General features: G+C 37.4%; 1 protein-coding gene across 2 annotated transcripts; it reads right to left on the bottom strand.

Annotated features, from left to right (window-relative positions):
* Window positions 1-2033: 2033 nt before the first annotated feature.
* LOC306850730 (E3 ubiquitin-protein ligase pellino homolog 2) lies at window positions 2034-21030 on the bottom strand. 2 transcript variants are annotated; one of them, XM_079386560.1, is made up of 7 exons: window positions 20951-21030; window positions 20677-20864; window positions 15758-15887; window positions 10152-10253; window positions 9000-9197; window positions 8529-8717; window positions 2035-5085 (listed from the first exon to the last, which is right to left on the bottom strand). In XM_079386560.1, the coding sequence occupies exons 2-7, from the start codon at window positions 20751-20753 to the stop codon at window positions 4495-4497; spliced, it is 1287 nt and encodes a 428-aa protein (XP_079242686.1). In that variant the 5' UTR covers window positions 20754-20864; window positions 20951-21030; the 3' UTR covers window positions 2035-4494. The 2 variants fall into 2 exon arrangements, with proteins under 2 accessions (XP_079242685.1, XP_079242686.1); XM_079386559.1 differs by having other exon boundaries at window positions 2034-5085; window positions 20677-21030.
* Window positions 21031-24262: the final 3232 nt, after the last annotated feature.

The raw sequence follows: 24262 nt of genomic DNA, 5'->3' as shown, positions 1-24262 counted from the left end.
TATAATGTTATATTATTGTATTTTTTTCTTTTCAAGAATTTTATTCCTGTATTATGGCTTTTTATGATATCAGACATTTTTTTTTTTTTTTATTAATTAATAGAGGGGACAAAAAAAGCTTCACATTCTCAATTAGATCTCTCAAAATAATAAAGGTGCATTAGTCCAACATTACAACATCCATGTTGCATACAGTAAACATATCATTAGAAATGAACCCATTTGAACAAGATCACTTCACTGCACAGTAATTATCATGTTTTTAGATGAAGTACAAAGAAACCTATCCCCTTTCTAAAGGACTCAGCACTCTATATTTTGGTTTGATGTCACAATCTTGACACTGCTGATCGAGGCAACATGTCCTGATTTTCTGCCGCTTTGATCCTTCAACAGTTGACTGTCTGAGCTGGCAGGCATCCTGAAGGAGACAGCTAGCAGGCAGCAAATAAAAAGACATTCTCTCTCTGAGCACGATCATGAAATATGCCCTAGCTAAGCCTTCCACATCACATCTCGAGCAGTTTTGGTGGATGCACAGATCTCATAGGAGAAACTGTTACTGAGCTGCATTTCAGAATCACTGCAAAGACAGGAAAGGGAACAGCTGCAATTAAAAGGCTTAATCTTATTCTCATGATTCAAATAAGCAGAGTACAGGTGCACATACTTACGCCGTTTGTGACAGGCATCCTCTGTGTAGTGAGGTGGCCTTTTCAGGCATATAATATTACATCACACTTGAGAATACAAAATAACGCTCTACAGGAACCACAAAAGACAAGCCGTAAGCTTCAGCACAAATGCAGACGTTATGTCATTTTTAATAAACCCTCTTAAATGGGGACAAGCCAAGCAGAGATTTCCCAACGAGCTTTCTGTCACCTTTACTACGATGACTGTCATTTGGAAAGGCAGCGTAGAGTGGGACCGAGACACATCCCATCTCCCCAGCATCTACAGGAGGAAATGTTAATTAGCAGTCATGGCATCCCACTGATCTTCCCTTTCAAAGCAGCTAAATGGCATGCTCAAAATCGAAATCCTTTTATATGCCCTTATTTGCAGAGAGAGCGTGTATGAAAGGGACGAATATGTCATCACTGTTTGATGGATAATGTGGTTTCACTGTGATTTTAGTGTCATTTTTCAGATTCACAGTGAGTTTTAACCAGGAAGCATGCACAGCTGCAGATGCTTTTAAAAATTAACAGCTAAAAAATATTTGGTTAAATTGGGTACTTATAGTGTTAAATGTATGTTATGCATTTTAAATTAGTACTTGATTTATTTTTAGGTTAGTATGTTTTAAAACAGATTCAGGTTATTATAAACAGAATGGCTTAACTTCATGAAAAGTGCATTGCTCCTTTCATAAATGAAATGTATTATTCAAAAAAATTGACAAATATAACTCGCAATAAAAATGTGAAAATTGTACTAAAATAATACGTTCCATTAATGTATTTATTCTTAAATGCAGTCATCGTTAAAGATGCAGTTCATGAAAAGATGGTTTGTCAAGATTTCAAGTTCAGAAAATATGATTACAGCACCCTCTTGCGGCTGTGAATAATTACTACATACAGTAACAAAAAAAAAGGGGAATGAGTGGATGATCTTAGCATTTCTAATCACCTTTAATAATCTCAACTTTAATAATCTTTACCAAATTTTTATTTTCATCTCTCACAACATCAGATCTCTAATGATGATTTTTTTTTTTTTAATCTTCAAAAAGTTCATAATTTTGTTGAGAACTGAATTTTGAACTTTCAACTTTATAATGGGTTTGATGATGTAATGCAAGAGCAACTGAAGAAAGAGGAGGAAGCACACAGACACTCTTTATAGGCCTGAAATTAACATAAGCCGGTACCGCGGTAGCCACTCAGTAGTTCTACATGTTTTTGTTTTTTTTTTACAAAATTGCAGATAAGTGATGTTTTGCACACAAGAAAAAAGAAACATTTCATTCAAAAATGAAAATCGCTCACCTTCATGTTGCTCCAAACCCACAATTTTTTTTTTTTAGTGGAAGAAAAAGGAGTTTATTCATGTTTGAAACATGAAAAACGATTCTGTTTTGAATGGACATTAAGAGAAAATGTAACCGACATTAAAAAAAAAAAAAAAGAGTAACGTGCATTATCCAATACACACGTGTCTAAAAGACATCACTAAACGAAATCTTTTGAGTGGAATGTGAGTCAAATATCCTTTATTTAGACGTTTTTTTTTTTTCCCAAGCATACCATGGAGCACAAAATGGGCATTTTTGTCAATTTTATGGCCCAAAATTTTTTTTTAAATGCTTATAGGTTGATAGCATTACTTCATTGTGGTTTCTTTCTTGTGGAGGTTGAACTTAAACTATCTACTTGTGGTGAAAAGCTCTTCTTTTTTTTTTGACACTGTTGTCTTGGTGTTCCAAAGCTGCAATTAAAACACAAATGCTCTGTAGTGTAATGTTTATTGTGCCTAATTTTGCACAACTGAAATATACAATAGTTTACACATGAATTGTGCTCCCTGGAATTCACAAAATCCTTTTTGGAGTTAAAAGAAAAAAGGTTTGGCCTCATTTTAGTTAACGCCACATGGAAGCGCATCACATCAGCATCATTGTTAATGAACAGTAGCTTTGCTTAAGTAAATATACTCCCCATCCAGAGTTCATTTTGCTTTTGGTGTGAACATTTCACAATGATAGGTTTCAAGAAAACACTACAGAACATCCCACTAAATGTATGTATAATCATACAAGGTGTTTACACCACAGGGTACTGTTTGTATATCTAAAAAAAAACTAAATGTAATCAAATAAATAAAATCCAAATGTTTTTTCATTTTAGTGTTCCTTTAACATTTCATATTAGGTCTGAATTTAACATGGAGTGTGGGAGGAACATTGGGTTATTCTGCAAACACAAGCATAACCAGATAAAGGATCAAAGGCTTGAGCATCAGTAAAAGAAATATGACTACTGACTGTTCACAGGTTAAGTATCCATGCACTTATAAATGAGTGATGACCAGATGTTGCTGTTCAGGCGGATACATTCATACAGACACCTACCACACAGTAAAGTACATATTTGAATAAATATATTAGTATCTGTTTTAAAACAAACTGTACATGGGCTATTGTGTAGTAAAATACTTTACAGTGAGTAAAAAGCCTCTGTAAATGCAAGCGTTTAAAAAAAATACCCCTTCAGCATGCCTAAAATATCATCTTCACATCCCCGTAAAAACGTCTTTAGGCATAAGAAACCATCTCTGTATAAATTTTAGGAAAATAATGGAAAAGTCATTTTAATCTCATAAGCTTATAAAACTTAGTGAAATAGGAAGAATTTTGACCAATGAGAAATGGTTACGCCATAAACCTCCACCATCATTGTTTTCAATCTCACTTTCCACATTTAGGAAAATCTAGATGCCACCTGCAGAATAGTCGACTATTTTCACATCTACTTTGACTGTACCAATATTAACGTGGAAAATGAATAAGTGGCAAGCAATAAGCAGTACCAAAATATTTGGGACACAGTTTTCAAGAAGTGGAAAAATTAAGTTACTAACTCTATAGCCAGTTCCAGAAATATTTGGCAACATCCGTTGTTAATCTTGTTACCGGTTACCCAGGTATGAATGAATAATACCTTTACGTCAAAGCTTCAAATCCTTAACCTTTGAGACAGAAAGAAAAATAAAATGTGTTAGTTTCCAAATACTTGAGATCATTGAAGTAGGTGAACAGAGGACTAGGCTAAAATCACTAATTCCATAATGCACGATCCAAAATGAAGCTTCTACTGTGGCGGATTAGTATTCCTTTAGGAGTGTTATGTTGGTAGCACTTCATGTAAAATAGAAACAGAATCACAATTTTTCTTCATCTTTGGAAACAACCATTTTAGTATTGCAGTTCCCAATTCACTGCTTCAACAAGTGGATCCTTGTAGAAGCCTTCAGTGGAGTTTGGGATGTGGGATCCTGAGCTTTGGGAGTTCCCACACATTGAACCACTTAAAATAATGGATGTTCAGTCTGGGTGCTGGGGCTCTGACCATCCTGCACAGTTTAGTTCCAAATCTAAAGTTCAGTAAAGTTCTTTGGAAAGCACCGGAAGGATTATTAAAGCAAAACTCCACAGGAAGGTTGATCACCAAGAAAGAACCAAACAAAGCACCTCGGGTCTAAAGCCAGGTATAGAAATTAATTAAATCTCCTGAGTGTTGTGGTAATGCTGGTGTGAATTGACATCTTGTAGGCCAGTAGACAAAATAACTAAAAAAGGAAATCATGATGGACACTTGTCATTCACCAACTATTACCACCACGTTTATGAGCAAGAACCTGCTCTCCAGCATAAGTATTTCAAGGGCAGTTTCACAGCTTGCGGTCACACCTTCCACGAATCGTCCTTCAGCATACTGGATTCCACTTAAATTACGCAATAACCCACTGTCTGCCTCCTCTACACTCTCAGTCTACAGGACCCTGAAAGATGAGCTTCGCCCACTTTTGCGCCAGATTGAGTTGGGTAGCGCAGAAGGGGCAGGCAGCATGGAAAGCATGGGTGCCGTGTGGTAAAGGAATCTCCGCCCAATAGCGGGCTGACTTTTCAGAGCACACGTGGCCGCAAGGTACGAAGGCGTGCGTTGGTGCACCAGTATCTACGTAAAAGGCTGGTTCGCATCCGAGCCAGAGTGGCACGTAGGGGCCCACGGTTCTGCACATGGGACACTCTCTTTGAGCATTGGGGTCTCGTTCAGAACGGTGGCCCCAGTCGTGGTAGCCGTGAACGTGGCCACAAGCAAGGTAGACCCAGGGCTGCTTGTCCTCCTGGGTGGGGACACTGGACAGGGCACGGCTGCAGCGTTGCATGCTGGGAAAGGCCAAGGTGTTGAGGCCCACAGGGCACTGAGGCCGGGCTGCGTTCAGCTCCTGCCGCAAAGCCTCCAGGTGCTTCTGAGTGGGGGTGTGGAAAAGGCCATCGGCTGTGCGCCAGAGTAGAGTGGCTCCGCATAAGTCAACCAGAGAGCCATCCTGGAGTACATTACTCTCACTCTCCACCTGAACATAAAAACAAAATATGCAATGCATTTATTACGGGTGTTCCGTACATTTATTTTCCAAAACATATGTCCCATGTTGGGTTGGGGGAAAACTGGAGGCCTTAGGCGGGGAAACACCTTGGACAAATGGCCAGTCCATCATAGGGCTCACACTCACACCTACAGACAATTCACAGTGTTCAATTCATCTGTCCTGCTCGTCTTTGAATTGAGGAGGAAACTGGGGCACCCAGGGGAAACTCACGCCAACCCGGGGAGAAAAAGCCAAAAAAGGCCTTCTGTCTTAGCCTGAGGATTACAGGTGTTCATTAAAGGGATCGTTTGCCCAAAGCCATCCTATATGTACATGGCTTTCTTCTTTCAGACGAATGCAATCTGAGTTAAAATATATATAAAAAAAATTGTATTTATTTTTTCTCCCTGGCTTTTCCAAGCTTTATAATGCGAGTGAATGGTTGTCAAGATTTTGAAACCCAAAAAAAGTGCATCTGTCCATCATAAAAGGTGATCCACACGGCTCCGGGGGGGGGGGGGGGGGGGGGGGGGGGGGTTAATAAAGACCTTCTAAAGCGAACCGATGCATTTGTAGAAGATAAATATCCATATTTGATAACTTTATAAAATGATAATGGTAATCTCTAGCTTCTGCTAACTGTTGTACACACGCTCACGAGAGAGTGGCGTTCCAGCGGATGACGTAGGCATAGCGTCAGCTCTGGTGAGAAGTGACACACGCAGAAATGCATGAGGAGAAAGCAAAACAAAACACCAGTCATGAATTAGAAGTACAAAATGAGGATTTGTAAAGGAAACTGTCAGAGGATTTCGATATAAACCAAGAGGAAAATCTAGACAAATGTTTGTTGAAATCCAGAGATTATGGTTTAGAACGTTTTAAATATGGATATTCTTCTAACAAACGCATCGATTCACGTCAGAAGGCCTTTATTAACCCTTAATTAATGAGTAAATCATGGGGTCATTTTTATTATTGGGAGAACTATCCCTTTAAATTCAATGGCTTTTCAGTAAAGTCTAACTGGTTAACTGCTCCCATTACAGGCCTGATAAAGTCTTGGTCTCACATCTGTCCTGACCTTTGAACCCAGTTTGCCTTACAACAACAATACCTGAAGGGCAGAAAGATATTAAGATTAATTTTCCACTGAGCTGGCCAGGAAGTCTTATTTACAGTTTATAGATTAGCCTATGGGTTGTAATAGTCTGTATTAATTGTTAGCAGCATGTAGCCAATAGCATCTGAATAACTAGACACTGACGAATTACATTGATATGGTTTACAACAATCAGAACTGTACACTGATAAAGTGTAGATAAATGCATCTGTGCAGGTCACTGTTTGGGTGTGTTTTTTGTACTTCAATGCAAGTGAAAGTAGTTCTACTATTGTTATGATGCACGGTAGGTAACACTATCGCCTCACAGAAAGAAGATCCCCAGTTTGAGTCCTGCCAGAGCCAGGAGGCCTCTCATGCAGCACTTAGATTTTGCTTTTCACAGTACTGGGAGTGATTCTAGTATATTGGCAGTTGTCTTATAAACTGCCAGTAGTCTTCTGTTTTTGCTGGAAAGATATTGGAACTGAACGTGCAAGAGTGAATCAGCAGTTTGTCTCTCTCTCGTGCACAGTTTTATACACTTAGACAAGCAGAGCAATTTAGTGCTCTTATGTGGTTACATTTCTCAATGAGCCTGCCATAGATAGTGTCAGCACTTCTCCACCAACAAGCTGAATCGATCTTCCCTGCCCCCTTTCATGCAGCAAAAATGCACAGAATGACTTGAGAATCAGGACCAGAACCCGAACCCCCTGTCTGTACTTACATCTGTGATTGCATGTTCTCCCTGTGTCTGCGTGGGTTTCCTCTGGGTCCAGTTTACCACCACAATCCTCATGACATGCACAGGTGAACTGGTGACACTAAATTGCCCATAGCACCATCTCAGCAATCATACAGAGGACAAGCAGTTTTATGAATGGATGGATATTGTTTGTCAGTTTCTGATACTGTAAACTTTTGTCTAAATGAGAAATACATTAAACCTCATGGATATTGGTTAAATATGTTAATATTTACTTTTAGCAGTGTGTTCATTAGCAAAACAGTTGTTATGGTATTGAAATTGATGGTATGGTAACTGTGTGCAGAACCACATTTGTCCTCCAGGAGGAGCTGGAGGTTCAAAGACTCAAACATACTGTGGGGCTTATATATCACAGCTCTGAATAGCCAAACTAAGTAACTGCTTTGCTTTGTGTTATAATTATTCATGAGATTATACAAAGCATAATAAGGTGCATAATGCATTAAAACTACTATTATAATACATGAAGGATTTAAGTAAAGTGTTACCAAAATTAAATATGGACCATTTTCACTGACTGTGATGGCACGTTGAATGATCAGTGTCGCAAATCCTGCACATTTGCAACACTTTACTACATTGTATTATCAAGTTACAAAAAACAACAGTTTACGCTGCTGTGAGGGTGTTTCTAATACAAGGTCTATGGGAGTTAAGGTAAATCTGACTTCGTCAAAATCAGGAAGTCATGAAAACACTAATTATATAATGTTAACAATATAATTGTTATTTTGCTATTTGAGCAAATGGGAACACAAAATATATTTGATGTAGTCTCCTATTCACCGCTATAGAAGTTTATCCAACTATGACGACTTCCGCTACGAAGAAACCCAGAAATGTGAAAAAGGTCCATAGAAGGCAAATGGAACTATGAATTTGCAAACTGAAAATTCAAACACAGAAACTTACTTAACTTTTGTCATTTAGCAGACGCTTTTGTCCAAAGCGACTTACAAATAATAAAAACTAAAACTAAAAGTTACAACTCTATAAATACTATATACCTACATATTTAAGAAAATAAAGAAATTAAATAAAATTGGCACATGCATATAACAACATTTCAATAATAAACAAATAAATGGAAAAACTAAAATAAAAAGCGATACTTCTATCCCTTGTCGGTGTCCCTGCAAACATGATCTGATTAAGACATAATATGCATTGGTACTTAAAAGTAAACAACTTGATCTAGAGTACATCAGTGAGAGTAGAGTGTAGAGTGTCCTAGTCAGGGCATGATGGGGTCCTCTTTAATCTTCAGTTCAAGGGTCATCCTTACCATGATTTGAACCAGTAGACCTTGCTATCCCAGAATCTTCACTGCTACACTAGCAACAGTCCATCTATACAGTCTGGAACCTCAACCAGATTCAAGAAACTCCCTGACCCTGGACCCCTAATTTTAATCTGCAGTTCAGATAATTAAGTCTAGATGGTTTCTGCAACTTGAGCTTGATTGTATATCATAGCTTGTAAAAGGAATTGTGAGTGAATTGATGATTGGCAACACCGTGAACTAAACTGAGCAGATGCAGCTGACGTACTAACCAGTTTGCCTCTAGTTTGAGCGGACCGTGTTTCTCTCAGCGTGTAAACATCTCCACACACCGATATCTCCCTCCACACACCAGGCTTGGACTCCTCTGTGAACCCGCCCCGCGGGTGCATGACTAGCACACCATTGGTTGTCAGCCCGTCCATGTGACCATCTGGATTCTTCCATTTGGCTGCTTTCTCCTACAGAGAGAGACTTAATTACTATACATAAACAAAAATGAATGCGCTGCACTCTCTTTTAAGTTTCACATGGGTGACTCATTCCAGTTAGTCAGACACACCTATATTTACCAGGTAAGTTTAGATCAGTTCCACTGGATCAGCAGAAGTGGATACTTCCCCAGACACCACATACACAAGTATATATATAAATGAAAGCTTAATAAAGTTTCTTGTAGCTCTGATGAGAAATGCATCCCACAGACAATTCCATTTCAAGACCAGGCAAGAAAACACACTTACTCCAAGAAATATATTCTTGGAAGAATCAAAGCCTGCAGCGTAGATACGTGCTGTGTAGGGCGGGTTACGTTCACACACCACCCGGCAGGCAAAGCGGGAGATGGTGCTTTGAGTGATGGGTGTCTCTTCACTCTCCCCTCCGCCTGAAACGGTGTCAGTCACCACAAAGTCAATAGGGCCCTCCGTCGATCGTCCAATCTAATGTACAAAAGAAAAAAAATTAAGTTTCTCAGCCATCTCTTACAACTAACTAATAAGTTACATTTCAGGTCATTACAGAAAGAACAATGTTAGGAGAAAACAAATATTGTTGCAGAAAGATTTATATTATATTAATATAAAGTTACAGTGGTGGCCAAAAAGATTAGAACACTAGTATTTTCAGCAGCTAAAAATGGTTAAATCAGTTATTTCTATCTTTTGCTGTAGTGTGTCAGTAGGAAATACCAGTTTACATTTCCAAACATTGTGCATACAACAACGTTGCCAGTTCTTCTGGATTTAGTCTGTCTCTGTTTGTTCTGTTTCTTTATGTCATTCCAGAAAGACTGGATGATGATGAGATCAGATCTCTGTGTGGAGCACTGGCTGTTGTCAAGCGAAGTTCAGCCAAGTGATCACTACTGTTCCTACACTACTTTGTGTCAATAGTAAACAGGATTAAAACAGTCATGCATGTGCCGGGACTTGTTTGAAGAGCCTAATTTAGTTTTAAAAGTGGGGTGGAAATCCCCAAGAATAGAGAGGTGCTCACTGCACAAAATCCTGTTTATAAATACTAGTACTGAAATAAAGATGCAACGGTCTCCACTTTATTTCCTTTTTATAGAGACTGTTTCGGTTTTGTCTCTGTCTGTTGCTGCTGGTTCCTGTTTTTGCTTTTCTTCCCATTTGCTTCAATCCGTGTGACTCTTTCCCTCATGCGTAGTCCCCCACCATCCCCCGAAAAAAGAAACACATACGCAACACTGTATCTGAGCATATGACTGGGGAGTTAATAAAACTGTCCAATATCACAGATCTTGATTAGCTCTGGTGGAAATCAGACCTCAGAGTATAGAGAAAGGCAACAGGCAGAAACTGAATTCATGTTCAACAATGGACAACAGAGGAGAAGAGATTTCAACGTGTTGTGTTTATGCGAAACAGTACCTGGAACATGTCTGTGTCTTTGTCATGGCTGTACTCCACCACCACCGTCTGGTTTCTGGACAGTGTGTAGGAGATGCTGTGCTGGCCCTTACAGTTCACCGCCTGTCACAACACAACAGAAGCATCTGTCAGAGAGGCTTTCCTGCTACAGTGGCACACAGAGAAGGGTTTTTTTTTTTTATTTTAATAGATACATTACTAGATTTTTACACTTTCTGAAAACTTTAACGCCACCACAATTCCAGGGCATTGACATGTAGTTCATAAAGCTTTTAGTGTGATTTTTATGCTGTTGCAGGGTTGCTATATCTAGGCTATAAGATTTGGTTTCACCTTTCATTTTGTCTGGTAAAAGAATAATTCTCAGAAATAATAAAACATGCATTATTTTAGGCTCACACCCAAAGTAAACAGACCCTTGACTTATTAGCCATCAAGTGGCTTGCTCAATTAATAATTAAAAGACTTAATATTGCATGAGAAATACTAATTTTGACAACCGTTAAACAGTCTTGACAAGAACTCGCTGTGTTGTTTTACAACCTTAAAATTGGGTCTTATATACAGCTGCTGAGGAAGTGACTGCAAGGGTCATGAGGAAAAACAAGCAACCACGAATTACAGGTGTGTACGTGCAGTATGTACCGTCTCAGGTTCAACTTTTGAACTTCTAAAAAAAGGCATAATGTCTTCTATTTGGAAATTCATGAAAACTTACAATATGGGAAGGCAACAATAACTTTTGCTATGGCCTCACATGATACTTCTATATGCCCTTTACTCTGCTAACCCCTGTAAGTTTGAAAAGGTTAGAAGTAGCACTACTAATAACTCTGACCTTTGTATATGTATATATAAAGTTTGTCCAAAACTAAAATGCCACTGTAACAAACGTGCAATGAGCATTTTACTGTCTGTCTATGTGAAACACACCCCATCAAACATTCATTACTCCGACAGCTGTCATATGCAGCTTGTTATAAATAAATCATACATGATTCAAGTCAAGAGTGTAAGAAGAGGCAACATCACATGACTAACAAAAACTTTTTTTTTTAAAGTATAGTTTGAGAACTACTCTATATAGTTTCTGCTTAATGAAGTAATTAAATTAGCCGTCACATATGCATACATGATCTGAATTGCAATGCAAATTGAGTTCACTACAAAAGAACGCTGTGTGAACACGATTCTGGTGACTTGAGACAAACCACAACACTGCAGAGTTTAAACAGTCAATTTCCCAGTGTGCTTATTTCTTGCTTCCCAATTCACCCTTTCTCTCCTCTAATCTGGGATTTCCAAATTACCCACATCTCGTCACGTATGCTCAAGAGGGAGTGGAAACTGGGTCATAGTTACTACACTAGTGTGCAACAATGGAAAAAACACAGCCAAGAGAGGAAGGTGGTTTGTATCTGTAAAACACAGCCCAATGCATTATGGTGTTTAAAACTATTCATATACCGAGCACAGGACTGTGTGAATGCTCATGCACATAACACTTTTCTAAATAACACCGGAGGTCACAAACAGTTCACATATGCAAACGGAAAGCCAAAATTTCACGCCCCACATATGTCCTGTAATAACCCAGACTAAACAGTCATGCTGGGTGAGTCTGTTATAGAACTAGCCAATATGAAGTACTCAAAATCCAAATTAATTTTTGTACATAAACATGAATATTGAAATCATTTAAAAATGCGTTTTATTTTGTGCTTTATTAGTATGATCATTTCCACAAATTGAGAGTTCTTCCTAACCATCTGTTTTAATGGATGAATAGGTGAAATAGAACAAATTTCAACAATTTAAGTCAGTTTGGAAGTCCCAGGGTAACCTTTTACAAGCTTCAAAATGTTTAAATTTCATATTTATATATTAAAACAAACAAATGAAGACCTGAGTTGCCCCCAGCATGGAAGTGCTTTTAAATGCTTCAAAGAGGCTCAAAGTAGCTGACAGATTGCTTCCACCATTTAATGCTCTTGAGAGATGCTTTCTTCAGTGCATAACATTTTAAAGTTACATTCTATATTCTGTACATTTTATAAACTGCAAGTCATGTGCACATTTTCATTTCACAAGCAGTTTGTTGCAAGTCACCATTAAACTTCAAAAATCCATATTTTAAATATTGTGCACTTTTCTCTATCACATTCTGTCTTGTTGATGCACACTTGCTCCGGTCACATTTTATGAATCGGTCAAAAACTGGTTTAAAACTAAATTTTATTGTCATTTATTAGGCAAATAAACTGAAACTACTAGCCTAAATAGTCTTTATTCACACATAACCAATATTTTTATTTTGTATGGCCTCCTTTGGCCTTTATAACAGCTTGCATTCTTGCTGGCATTGTTTTTGTACTTTTCCACAGTCTCTGTTGTTACCGACTTTCAAATAGTTTCTAGTTGTTCCCAAAGACTTGCTTTTGATGAAACTTGTGATCCATCTTTGAATCCATTAAATCCCAACAATTATATTTTAGCGTTAGAAACACTACTGTGACTAAAGAGCTTACACATACTAGTCTGGATGAACCATTACAAAAGCAAATTATTTTGATAATATCCAATACAAGATTACATATAGATCACTTTTTACAGCATATCACTGTACTGCATCATTTTTATCTATCCCACCCAGATATAGTCCAAAGCTATATTGATTATGTTGTAACGAGACTCGTAGTTTGCGTATGACCAGCTTCCAGTTTAAAATTTGGGACGTTATTGTTGGTGGCAAATTTGTGTCCTTAGTAAAGTGGAACAAAGAGGCTTGAGGGTGAAACACCGGGCAGCTCTCCGCCAGATCACAACAGGGGGTCCATCTATCCATCCCCCACATCACACCCGTTTTACAGTGGGCCACAAAAGCTACAGAAAAGCCCCCAAACAATAGACCTAGTGGAGCCGCACCCGTTGAGCAACATGGTGTATGAAGCAGCTCCATCTGTGAGACGCCGGAGCAGCTTGGGCCTCGCATTTGTTGTAAACACACGATGAGATGAGATGCTGCGCCCACCAACCTCAAGCCGCAGGATCCAATTCAACTGTACCCTCCATCAGCACTGGACAGCCTTCAATGCAAGTGGCAACAACTCTAACCTCTGCAAAAACCTCTAAGACATCCATGAACAATCACATATTGTTCTTGGAATAGTTTAGTGACATTTTGTGACCCATTATCTGAAAGGAGTTTGCGGACGCACAGAGTAACCACAGAGCCTGTTCTTTGTTCAACTTTAATATATTACAATGATGCAGCTGCACATGTGTCACTGCTGGAGAACTGGTCGTTTTTTAGTTAACCCTTTCAGACCAATGCCTGGAGACATGGAAGGCCTTCCACCTCATAGCACTGTGACCCCAAAGAGCAGCGTGATTCACATATGACTGTGCGCTGGGCTATTTTCAGCTCTGACAAGGCACTGTGGATGGATAATAAGCAGCCAACAGTAACAAAACCTCCCCAAAAATACAGCATGCCAGCTAGTTTCATGGCAAGAAGAAAACATTCCTTGCATTCATGGGACTTTAATTATGGAGCCTGTGTTTTTGTGTAAAACAAACATCACAAATATATCACATTCGTTTTAAAATGACAAAACAAGCCTACTTTGAAATGGTCACACTATAGAGCTGTTATTTTTAAGTCACATTCACAACTAAAAATTACAGTGTGAGACTGTGAAAAGCATTTAGGCATACTGGTCTGAGGGACCCAATTAAAGCTCATGAATAGTTGTATAATAAAACAGAAGAAGAGAAAAAATAACTAAAAAAAACCAAATGCATAACAGTTAAGTTTCGAACGGTGGCTGTTTTTCAATGCCGTCAGTCAATTGAGAAAGAGCAAAAGTGTTACATGAAGGACCTTTCAAACAGAATGCGACAACGGCACCACTGCGCTATGAAACCCATTAATTTCAATCAATAGCTTGCATCGCTCGAGGATGGTTTGTTGCTGCGTCGACCAAATCGCACGCGCACCATTGGCGAGCTTGAACGAACGCTGCGGTCAAAGCTCAAAATAGTTCCAACTTTTCGCCTCCACCTAGCATCCAACCAACACTAATATCAGTTTGAACACTGATACCGGTGGTCTATTGAGGACTACACTTCAGACAACATCAGAGCGAAGAGTAGAGCCCTGCTGGAATCAGGCAGGTACAGATTGAGGAGTTAAGGATAATGGATGTAAGGTGGCACAATGCCATGGCTATTCTCAGCCTGTGACCAAACATAGCTGTAGGGTTCTGCTCTGTTGATCGGGGCCCAAACAAGTTCAATGAACAAGTGCCCACTTGTAGGTGACCTCCATCAAGTTGGCATAGTTATCCTCTGTAAACAGGTCACTCTAACTGGGAAAAACTACATTGCACTTAAAAAAAAATACAACTTTACTACAAATTATTAAAATAAAAATGTGGTTTCTGAAGTGACTAATTTAAAAATTCTAAGTTCAACACAAAACGAGAGAATAGACTAAGTCACAACTGATTTTAAAACAGTAATGAATTATACTCCAAGCATAATACGTCATTTGACCTTTTTTTTTTAGATTTAACTTTAATTGAAAGTATCTTTTAAAGATACTGAATGTAACAGTTAAATTAGGAATTTTTTCCACTGAGCTCATAAAAATTGGGATTGTTGTTTCTATCAAGGACACACGATATGCTGCCTTAGACTCTTCCCAAACAAACCGATTTATAGAAAAAAATAAATAAAAAAAGCCTCACGTCTATTATAACTGTATGCCTTAAAATGGAATGTTGTTAGGCAGCTCACTAGGTTTTTGAACAGAACTCGAGTCACACAGTACTGAAGAAGCTCTCATTGAAAAAGATCTCCTCAGACAATGCCAGCTGCTGGCAGTTTGCCTTCAGCTGACTAGAAGAGTGGTAAAATGAAGAGTCACAAAGAAGCCACCAACCACAATACATTTTTTTTTTTTTTTTCAAAGATCCAAATGGATAAAATCACGTTCTCAAAAAGTTAAGTCACTGGGATAGAAGTTATGATCAAAATACTACTATTGTGAATTGATACAATGTGGGCTGCACTTGAAAGTTGTGGCCTGGCTGCTCAAATGTGTTCAAACAGATCTCCAGCACCCATTAAACTTCTCAAGTATCAGAGGGAAAGACTTTTATTAACATCTGGAGGCTCAGAGTATCAGCACAGATTAGTTTATTGGCTGTGGCTGCTCTGAATGACAAACTTTTTACAACTCAACCCCACCCATTCTGTTTAGTACCACCCTGTAAATCTCTGAAGAATGTCCCAGTAGCAAGCAGACATTTGAAAGGTGGGGTTAGGTATGCTATCGCAGCCAGTGCCTTTGGAGTATATAAAAAGTCGCAATCTTTCTTAGCCAAACATTGCACCGCACTGTTTACAACTGGGCAAGAAACCAACATATTCTTCTACTACTCTCTGCTATGTTGAGTTGGAAATTCTGGTGAAAGAATTTTAAATTCCATGTATTGCTGTTGCAAAAAAAAAAAGTTTAAATAAATTCAAGTCATAATAGTAACAATCAAAACAATTATTCTCTGTAACAATTATTATTATGGTTTCTGATATGAGATTACCTTGCTGGCTTGTGGTGTGTTAAGGATGTGTACAGTGCTGGGTTTGACACCATTGGCTTTGGCTCTCTTGTAAAGGGCAAACCGGCTTTTCCTTCGCCCTCTGTCTCCATTGGGGAGTGAACCATTGTACCTGTTCAAGAAAAGAAATACCAAAGTCATATAACGTTAGATGAGGGAATCGTTTAAGAAGTCAAGAGCAAAATATGGTATTTCACAGCTCTACAGATCCCTGCCACATGAGCAGACCAACACAGAATCCAGAAAGCCACAGATTTCTGCAGTACTGGAATGCTCATCATTGAAAATGTGATGCACAATTATCAAACCGCATTGAAATATCTGTACAGACAGTACACACCATGTGCTTCAGAGAGTAGCGATGCATTCGGTCACAGAGATTTGATGATACGAGTATCGATACAGCAGTACAGGAGAGGGGGAGGGAGAGGGAGAGAGAGAGAGAGAATGCCATTTAACAGAGATGCCGCTTCAAGGTATAAAAATGTTATATACAATAGTATTATATATAAAAAAAATTACAATAATAAATGCTAACAAACCATTTAGCACAATACTCTCTACTGTCTGATTTCCACCAAAGTCAGCACAGAAAATACCAGAAGTCTATGGATTCTATGGGGTCCGTTCATTCTAATGAGATATTTTTCCATTATTTTCTATGTAAACATGCTGCATAGAATCTTTAAAGTATGTCCAAGAGTTTTACACACCGGTCTGATATTGTGACATTTCCACACCCCTAAACATGACGTGGCACAAAGCAAAACGTGATTGGTTGTTTTACCTTCTGCCGTCAGTATGATGGTCTGGCTACGTGAGACTAGACGTGCATGACCACTATGCTTGTATCTCGCATCTTCAGCAGCATCTCACATGACTGAGGCGTTTTTAAGAGGCCGTGTCAAATTAAAAGATTTTACAATTTACACGGAGCGCCACTCATTAATGTCAGTTATGAAAAATTGGACATTGCTAGCTTTTGTTTTGTTTTATGGTGATACAGCAGAGGAGGCATTCTACGCTGCACTTAAAACCATTCGTGAGTGCATCTAAAACGTGAGAGGCATCAAAGATGTTTCTTTTAATCAAGGTTTAGTATATCTAACAACATCCACCCACATTACTATAAGTTCATAATTAGATTTGGTGTGGTTGAATTTAAATACATTTATATAATTGCTGCATCACAGTGACGAGGAACATGATTCACATGTAAATGTTCTCTTGTATAACAGCATGCGTTGTTCTCAAAGTTACTTCCCTTGGGCAGGTTCCTTTTAATGTTGCATGCAAACCTAAACTGAAAATCTAATTCTATCACTGATTCATAGCAAAGAGAAATGTGCATCATTAAAGGACACTCATTTTAATTAAACCTATTACATTATTTAATCAAGCTACTTCTAGTTAAACACCATGGTGCTCAAGACACCTTAGACTAAATGATGTTAATACAGAGACGACTTCTCATTGACTCCAGCTCTTAATGTCATCCTGGTACAAGCAGTCAGCAGTTTTGTTCTGCTCCATCAGATTTTCCTGGTAGTGTCCTGGATCTTTTTTCATATAGCATTCATGAGAAAAAGGAATCAGAGTAAAATGCTAATCCACACTCAGCTCCCTACAGTGTGCATGATCTCAGCACTTATGAGACACCCCAACATCCTGTCTACTAGACATGTAACGATTAGGGAGAGTATCAAGGCAAGTCCGAACCATTAAATACGCAACATCCTGTCTACTGAGATGTCATTATCTGGTCAGATTTTGAAGAGATCCCTTCAGTCTTTAAGATCCCACGATTCTGTATAAGCAGTTCATAGAAAGAATGGCATCTGAAAGTTGATGTATGACTCCAAGAACAAGTCCTTAAATGCTTGCTAAAGCTCATTTGTGACTAAAGCTCATTTGAACTGTTCCTGATCATTAGACATGGTGCCTTGGAAGTCCACCGGAAACGTTTCCTTAGAAGGCGCCTTCATAGGCAGCTGCTCTTTAGCTTTCCGATTCAGCCAGCATGATGTCTTAGTGGTATGAAAAGTGACCAATTACAGTTTGACGTGCCATTTAAGGACACATTTCTCTGAAGTGGATGATACAACAATAACATGTCGGGTGGGAGAAATAAAAAAAAAAAATATTAAATCCATTTTAAATTAAGATTTTAGTTATATAAATCACAGTACATCCGAGATGCTCTAGGTTTATCGTCTCTTTGGTTCAGAGGTCAGAGTTTGAATGACACTGATTGTAAGGCCATCTCAGGGAGTTGGCAGAAACTTTAGAGTCAGCAAGATCCATCTCCCCACAGCTATCAGTCACAGGAGGAAAGACACCATTACAAAAGGTGCATTTTCGAGGGTTGTAGTGTCCCACAAAGCCTTATCAAAAAGCTCAGTCAGTCTAATGAGAACAATGAACAGAGAGAGGAGGACTGGAGGCTCAGATGTGCCTGTGCCCAGATCAATAATACCCTCTTTCAGCCTCTGCTCTCTGTGTGCCAGCAGCCAATGCCAGGCAACCCCACTGAATCAGGGCAGTGAAAAGTTGGTACCATGATTAATTATTTTTATTTATTTTTTTTTTTTAAACACATACAATGAATATGCTACAATAGGTCTGTTTGGCTCAAGCAGAGTTTCAAATTCCATAAATAATCCGATTAATTCTGCACTATGATGATAGGTGCATAATAAAAGTGTATTCACTTTACATATAAAAGACACAATCCACTCAACTATAAACTTCTACTAATAAACCTTTAAAGCTTAATCTGATGGTTTGGGTCATATGATGCATTAACTTTTGTGAGATTCTGAAATTATGTTTCCTTTTACGTGGGAAAATTTTACCCAGAGTCAGACATTTGTTATGATAATGTAATGCATTTAATTCGATACAATAATGCAGATGCAACCATAACAAAACAAAATAATTATATTGTGAATAATAAACTTAAACAAGTACATCTGAACTCAAAATTATGAAAATGATTAATTTAATCAGTCACATTTGTCCACATTTATCACCTGGGTTTAAATCGACACACCTCTTACAACATCATACTTGCAAACATTTACAGTTATATTCTGCATTAAAAAAAAGGAATAAGCATTTTCTTGAAAATTATTACTCCAAGAAACATTGTTTTGTTCAAAAAAAGTGTTACATGACTATGTATTTTAAATGTATTATGAACCTGCTGTGTTTTTAAAACACAAGTTACTAAACAAAGACCTACCACTATAAGGATGTGAAACCAGATGACACTTGTTACGAAACAAACATGACACACTCTTTGAGTCTTGTTAACCACAGACCCTTCTTAATTTATTCAAATCAAAAACCAATATTATGAAAAAAAAAAATGAAAAAAAAAATGAAAAAAAAAGGAAATTCCAGAGGGAACCCAGGCGCCTGCAGTCAGGTTGGGCTACAAATTGAAGTCAAATTGGAGACTGAAACCAAGCTTTCTGTGCTCTTAGATAAGCTGCTCCAACAAAAACATGCGTACCTCCAAACCCTTGAAATTCATCTCATGGCTGTTTTAGCCCTGTAAAGACTGACATATGGAATAATCAGAAATCTATTTTTTAAACTGAACATTTGGCTCATATACAGTTGAATGGTAATATGGAGCTCACATTTAAGGAGGAAGAAAACATGTAATGACTTTTCTAATATTATATACGAATCAAGTTGCTTCAGTCCAGTAAATGCTCATCTTGAATTACTACTAAAAATTAAAAAGTTAATGTTTACTAAGAAAGAAAGAAAGAAAGAAAGAAAGAAAGAAAGAAAGAAAGAAAGAAAGAAAGAACCACAACCTGAAGCTGGACTTTATAATTTATACTAATAAAAAGTATAAACTATCAATCACATGACAGAGGCATGTAGCAGATTGTATACAACACTTTCTAGCAAATTTGTGATCATGTTCATAATTTAAAAGCTTTACAAATGTATATATAAAACATGAAACAGTAGGCTTTAATAGGTTAAAAAAATATGAAGGTCTATAGCACATTTCAGATGCTTGAAGTTAAACATCTCTTGGGATGGGACGATATTGATTGTAATGCTATCAATAGGAGTTCAGGGTTCTGCAAATTTTGGATTGCCCTTATCTGACACATCCAAAGCATCTTTTAACTAACGATAATGAGGTAGACATGCAACATATGCAGTGCTCCGGGAATGGTTTGAAAAGCCCTGCTCGTTTAGATCACTGAACATTTGAGATTTACAACCCAGCAGAGCGAGGTAAAAAGGAGACAGCTTCTTTGCTCAGTCACAGAAAAGGAGGGGGAACAAATAACTTTAGTGGGCTGCTTCTGAATTCCTCCATCGCCCTTCATCTCGTTATGACTTCCCGTACAGATGATGAACGATCCCGATGAGACGGTCCCATCAAAACCCAAACGCGGGCCAAAATACGACCGTTGAGGATTAAACCAATTCACAGCCCAACGATCCACCCCCATGATGGAGCAAAATGCACATCACATTTAAAAACCGTGTTTCTAAAACATATGGAAGTCTCTTTAGTGGATGATTTTTCGTGCATAAAAATAACAAGTGCCTAAATGTAGTTATTTGACTGGCTCGTGCTAGCTTACAGACAGCGCTCGCGAAAGCGCACGTGTTTCATTTGTGCAGTAACGTGAGCGCGTGAATTTTAAGAGCTGGCACACCGATATCAAGTGTGTAAACAAACTATTTCCGTACTCTCCAAAAACGCAGTTATAAACTAAACAGCGGTTCAAATATATGCTAGAGAGTTTCTAAAGAACCCTATTGTGAGATTATGAAAGGAAACAGTAAATAATAGAACAAAAGTCGCGTGAACTCGTCAATATTGGACACACATGAGGAAAAATAACCGCGTATGGACTCACCCCAAAACCACCAGTTCGCCGTACTGTACTGGCTCTTTGGTGGGCGCACAGTGCTCCTCTTGACCCGATGAAAACATGAGGCTTTTCACACAACACCCTCTCGATTACACGATCAATCCAGCGACGAAAACACTTCAAAGGACGCTCCTAACTGCCATATTTCCCATTTACCTGCTCCCGATCTTGAGCTGTACTTTTCAGAAAATAAAAAAAGTCAGTGAAATCCTACATCCGAGAGAGTTTTAAGAAATAATGATGATAATAACAATAAAACCTTAAGTCTCGGGGATATTTCATTATAGGAACAGAGAGTAACTTATCGCTTCCATCCGCTGTAAGAAAAACAGTACTAGTAGGGGGCGGACCGTACCATTCACTTAGAACGACTTTACGCGGGGGAGCGTCCGAAGAAAATTACAAATATTATAGTGAATATTCTCATAGGTTTATCATTGGTTGGTGTATACTTGGAAACTTTTTCTATATTGTGTTGGCTCTGCACAATCTGTAATGGACAGTTTGATCCTGTGATATTTCACCTTTTAAGCTAAAAAATAATTCACCCCTCTAACGGCACAATCCAACACAACGGCGGCACCTTTAATTATGTAAACAAAAGCTGAAACTTAGATATATTTAAAGTAATACACTTGGTTTGATCGATTTGGGTACACTTTACGTAGATAATAATAATAATAGTTTGAAAAAAAAATATTTATTTGTAAGTGTCACTCATATAGTGCAATAATGTGTTTGCGTTTCCACTGATTTAAAACAACACACCGAAACCTCTACATTTATCAAACAGCCACGTTCACCCAAAATAAAAGGTCTGTCATCATTTATTCACCTTCACGTCAAAGTTAGGCTATATGATTTTCTTTTTTTCTGCAGAACTCAAAATAAGATATTTTGCAGAACATTGTGATCCAATCACTTTAATTGCTGCTATTAATAATAATATTCTGAATGGGATTTGCCTTTACAAATAAATTATTTTAACTTTCAAAAAGCCCATGTGCAGCCATAACATGTAATTGAGGTAATAGGGTCTGAGAATATAAACTGTTGACCTGCTCTGCTGTAAATCATGCCTTCAGGTCCATCACAGACATCATGCTGTTCAACAGCTCACACATGAATCAGCCATTTACTAGGAGTTTGCTTTTCATCCAGCCATGCCTTCACAGAAGCACTGAGATTCTGTTTTTAATTTGATGGCTTGATAATTAGGATTATAGGTTTATCACACCTGTATTTGAAACATTTTGAGACATTAAAAATGTGTATTTTTCTGCTGAAGGCAAGACAAAACAGGTGAATAGTAAATGTTTTAACTAGTAGATATTACCATACTTCCCCAGTTGATTAATCAAGGTACAAAAAAAACTGTTTTGTATTACAAGTTTTCTGAAATGTTATGTTTCAATATGCAAATGTGGCATTATGTAATTAAATATGTCTACGCTGATCTAAACACTTCATAATGACGGGTTCAATTTATTTATTTATTTAGACATATTGGAGTTAGAGGGGCTTATGGATATTCTTTTTTATCAGAAAGAGCAGATCTTTTTATCAGATCCATTTTTATTGGATATCTGCATAAACCTCAAAATACTGTCAACAGCCATAAAATATTCCAAATAGTTTAAGAATAAAATGGTATATAAATCAAGTAAATTATATACACTTGCAACCATTTTTGGGTTCTGCAAGGAACTATTCAGTGAACAGTTGTTATATTTTATATATATATATTTTTTTAATAATTTTAATCATCTAAAGAACCTTTTTCAACTAAAAGAACCTTTTTTTTAATAGAAATGTGTCATGAATGATGAAGCTTCGTGTTTATTTTTAATAGTGTATGAAAAAACCTTCATATAATATGGGAATAAAACTGTAAAGTTTGGTGTGTGTTTGGCTCCATAGCTTTGTTCGGTCATAATCACCTTAACCCACCATGCTTTGTCACAGCTGCAAATCCTTTATTTGTTCTGGAGTCATTATATTGGTACATTTTACAAAAATCTATCAAATAAGAAAAAAAAAATGAAAAAGGAAATGGAAAAATTTAGAAAGAAAATGAATTATATTTTGTTTAAAGAAAATGAAGCCTACATATTTTATTTAAACACACACACACTTTGACATTATTTGTTAATGCTGATAGGAATGTGACTGAATAATGGGAATTACAAATAGAATGTCCAGACGCATAACAGTAATGTGAAGTTGTGAATGGGGACAATGTGCTTAATTGTCATGAAATAATGTCACAAAAGCAAAACATAGGCTAGAAATAGGCTTCATTTTGATTTTACAATATATATCTTCTTTATTTATTTCGTTGCCTTGGAATTGTAAGGTTCTATCTGCATTCTGAGCAGTTTTGAAATACTGAGCGTCAAAATTTGTGCATTCCATAGACTTCTATAGATAGAACCTTTTTGTTTTCTAAGAAAAGGCCCAAAATGTACACAGCTTACAAAAGAAACATCACATAATGTAAATAAGTCATCACAGAATAACAATATGTGAAATTACACAACTCTGACAAAAATGTCAGATGGAACTTTATAATTCCACGGCGGTGATTGATTGATTCTGGATGTTTTGAAATGTAATTTGGACAGGAATTTCACCTCATACTGATTTTCTAAAATGCCACTGTCAAATTAATTTATATAGCAATATTTAAAACAACGTGAGTTGACTGAAGTACAACAATCAATAAAGAGCCATAAAATTGACAATAAAGTAAAATGAAAATAAAATAGAAGAAATAGTAAAAGATTTAAGAGTGTCACCATGACTTGGAGACTTTTGTAAGACTTTTTAATGTTCTTGAAAGACATTGCTTCTGCTCAATAAAGCCCAAATGTATTTGATCGTTTGAACAGTAGTGTATATTTTAAAATTCCCTCTATGAATTAAACTTCTGCTTACCTCCCACTAATAAACAACTAATAAACAAAATGTATGTCCATCTTTATACAGAGGCTCTTTTTAAAAATACATTCATTTTGAGAGAATTTTAATGAAATGTTTATAGAACATCCCAGATCTTGTAATTAATTACTGCAACACTAATCTCAAAGTATAAGCGTGTCCAAAAATCTGCTTCTATTGTTCTTACATTATGCCACTTCTGAGTAAGCAAACACAATAATAATATTTTTTTTTTTGCTTAGTATGTTGATGAATAACAATGCCGTATCAATGACTTAAATATTTCTCAATTTCACCAACATGCTGACAGCATCCTATGAGCACATGTGTTACGTATGGGCAGAGTTTTTTATGAATTAGTCAACCCCTCTCCCTCCACACATGAGCCTGCATGGATGAAGGATCAAAGACTCAGTCGCTCATTCCATCTTGATGGATAGCAGATGCAAAGAGCTGCTGCTCCTGAAAGGCATGTGTCTGGTTTAGAGAATATAGCTCCATGTACAAAAGAGATATTAGTAGGCATGACGCATGAGAGAATGATGTCTCAACTTAGTCAAAATCTGGACCGAATCATGAATTCGTTTTCTTTCATAATGCATAAACACTACTCAGGATGATCTGAAGAAAA

This window comes from Barbus barbus, assembly GCF_936440315.1.
Source record: "Barbus barbus genome assembly, chromosome: 30".
NCBI classification, from domain to species: Eukaryota; Metazoa; Chordata; class Actinopteri; order Cypriniformes; family Cyprinidae; genus Barbus; species Barbus barbus.
This window is presented reverse-complemented; position numbering and strand designations above follow the sequence as displayed.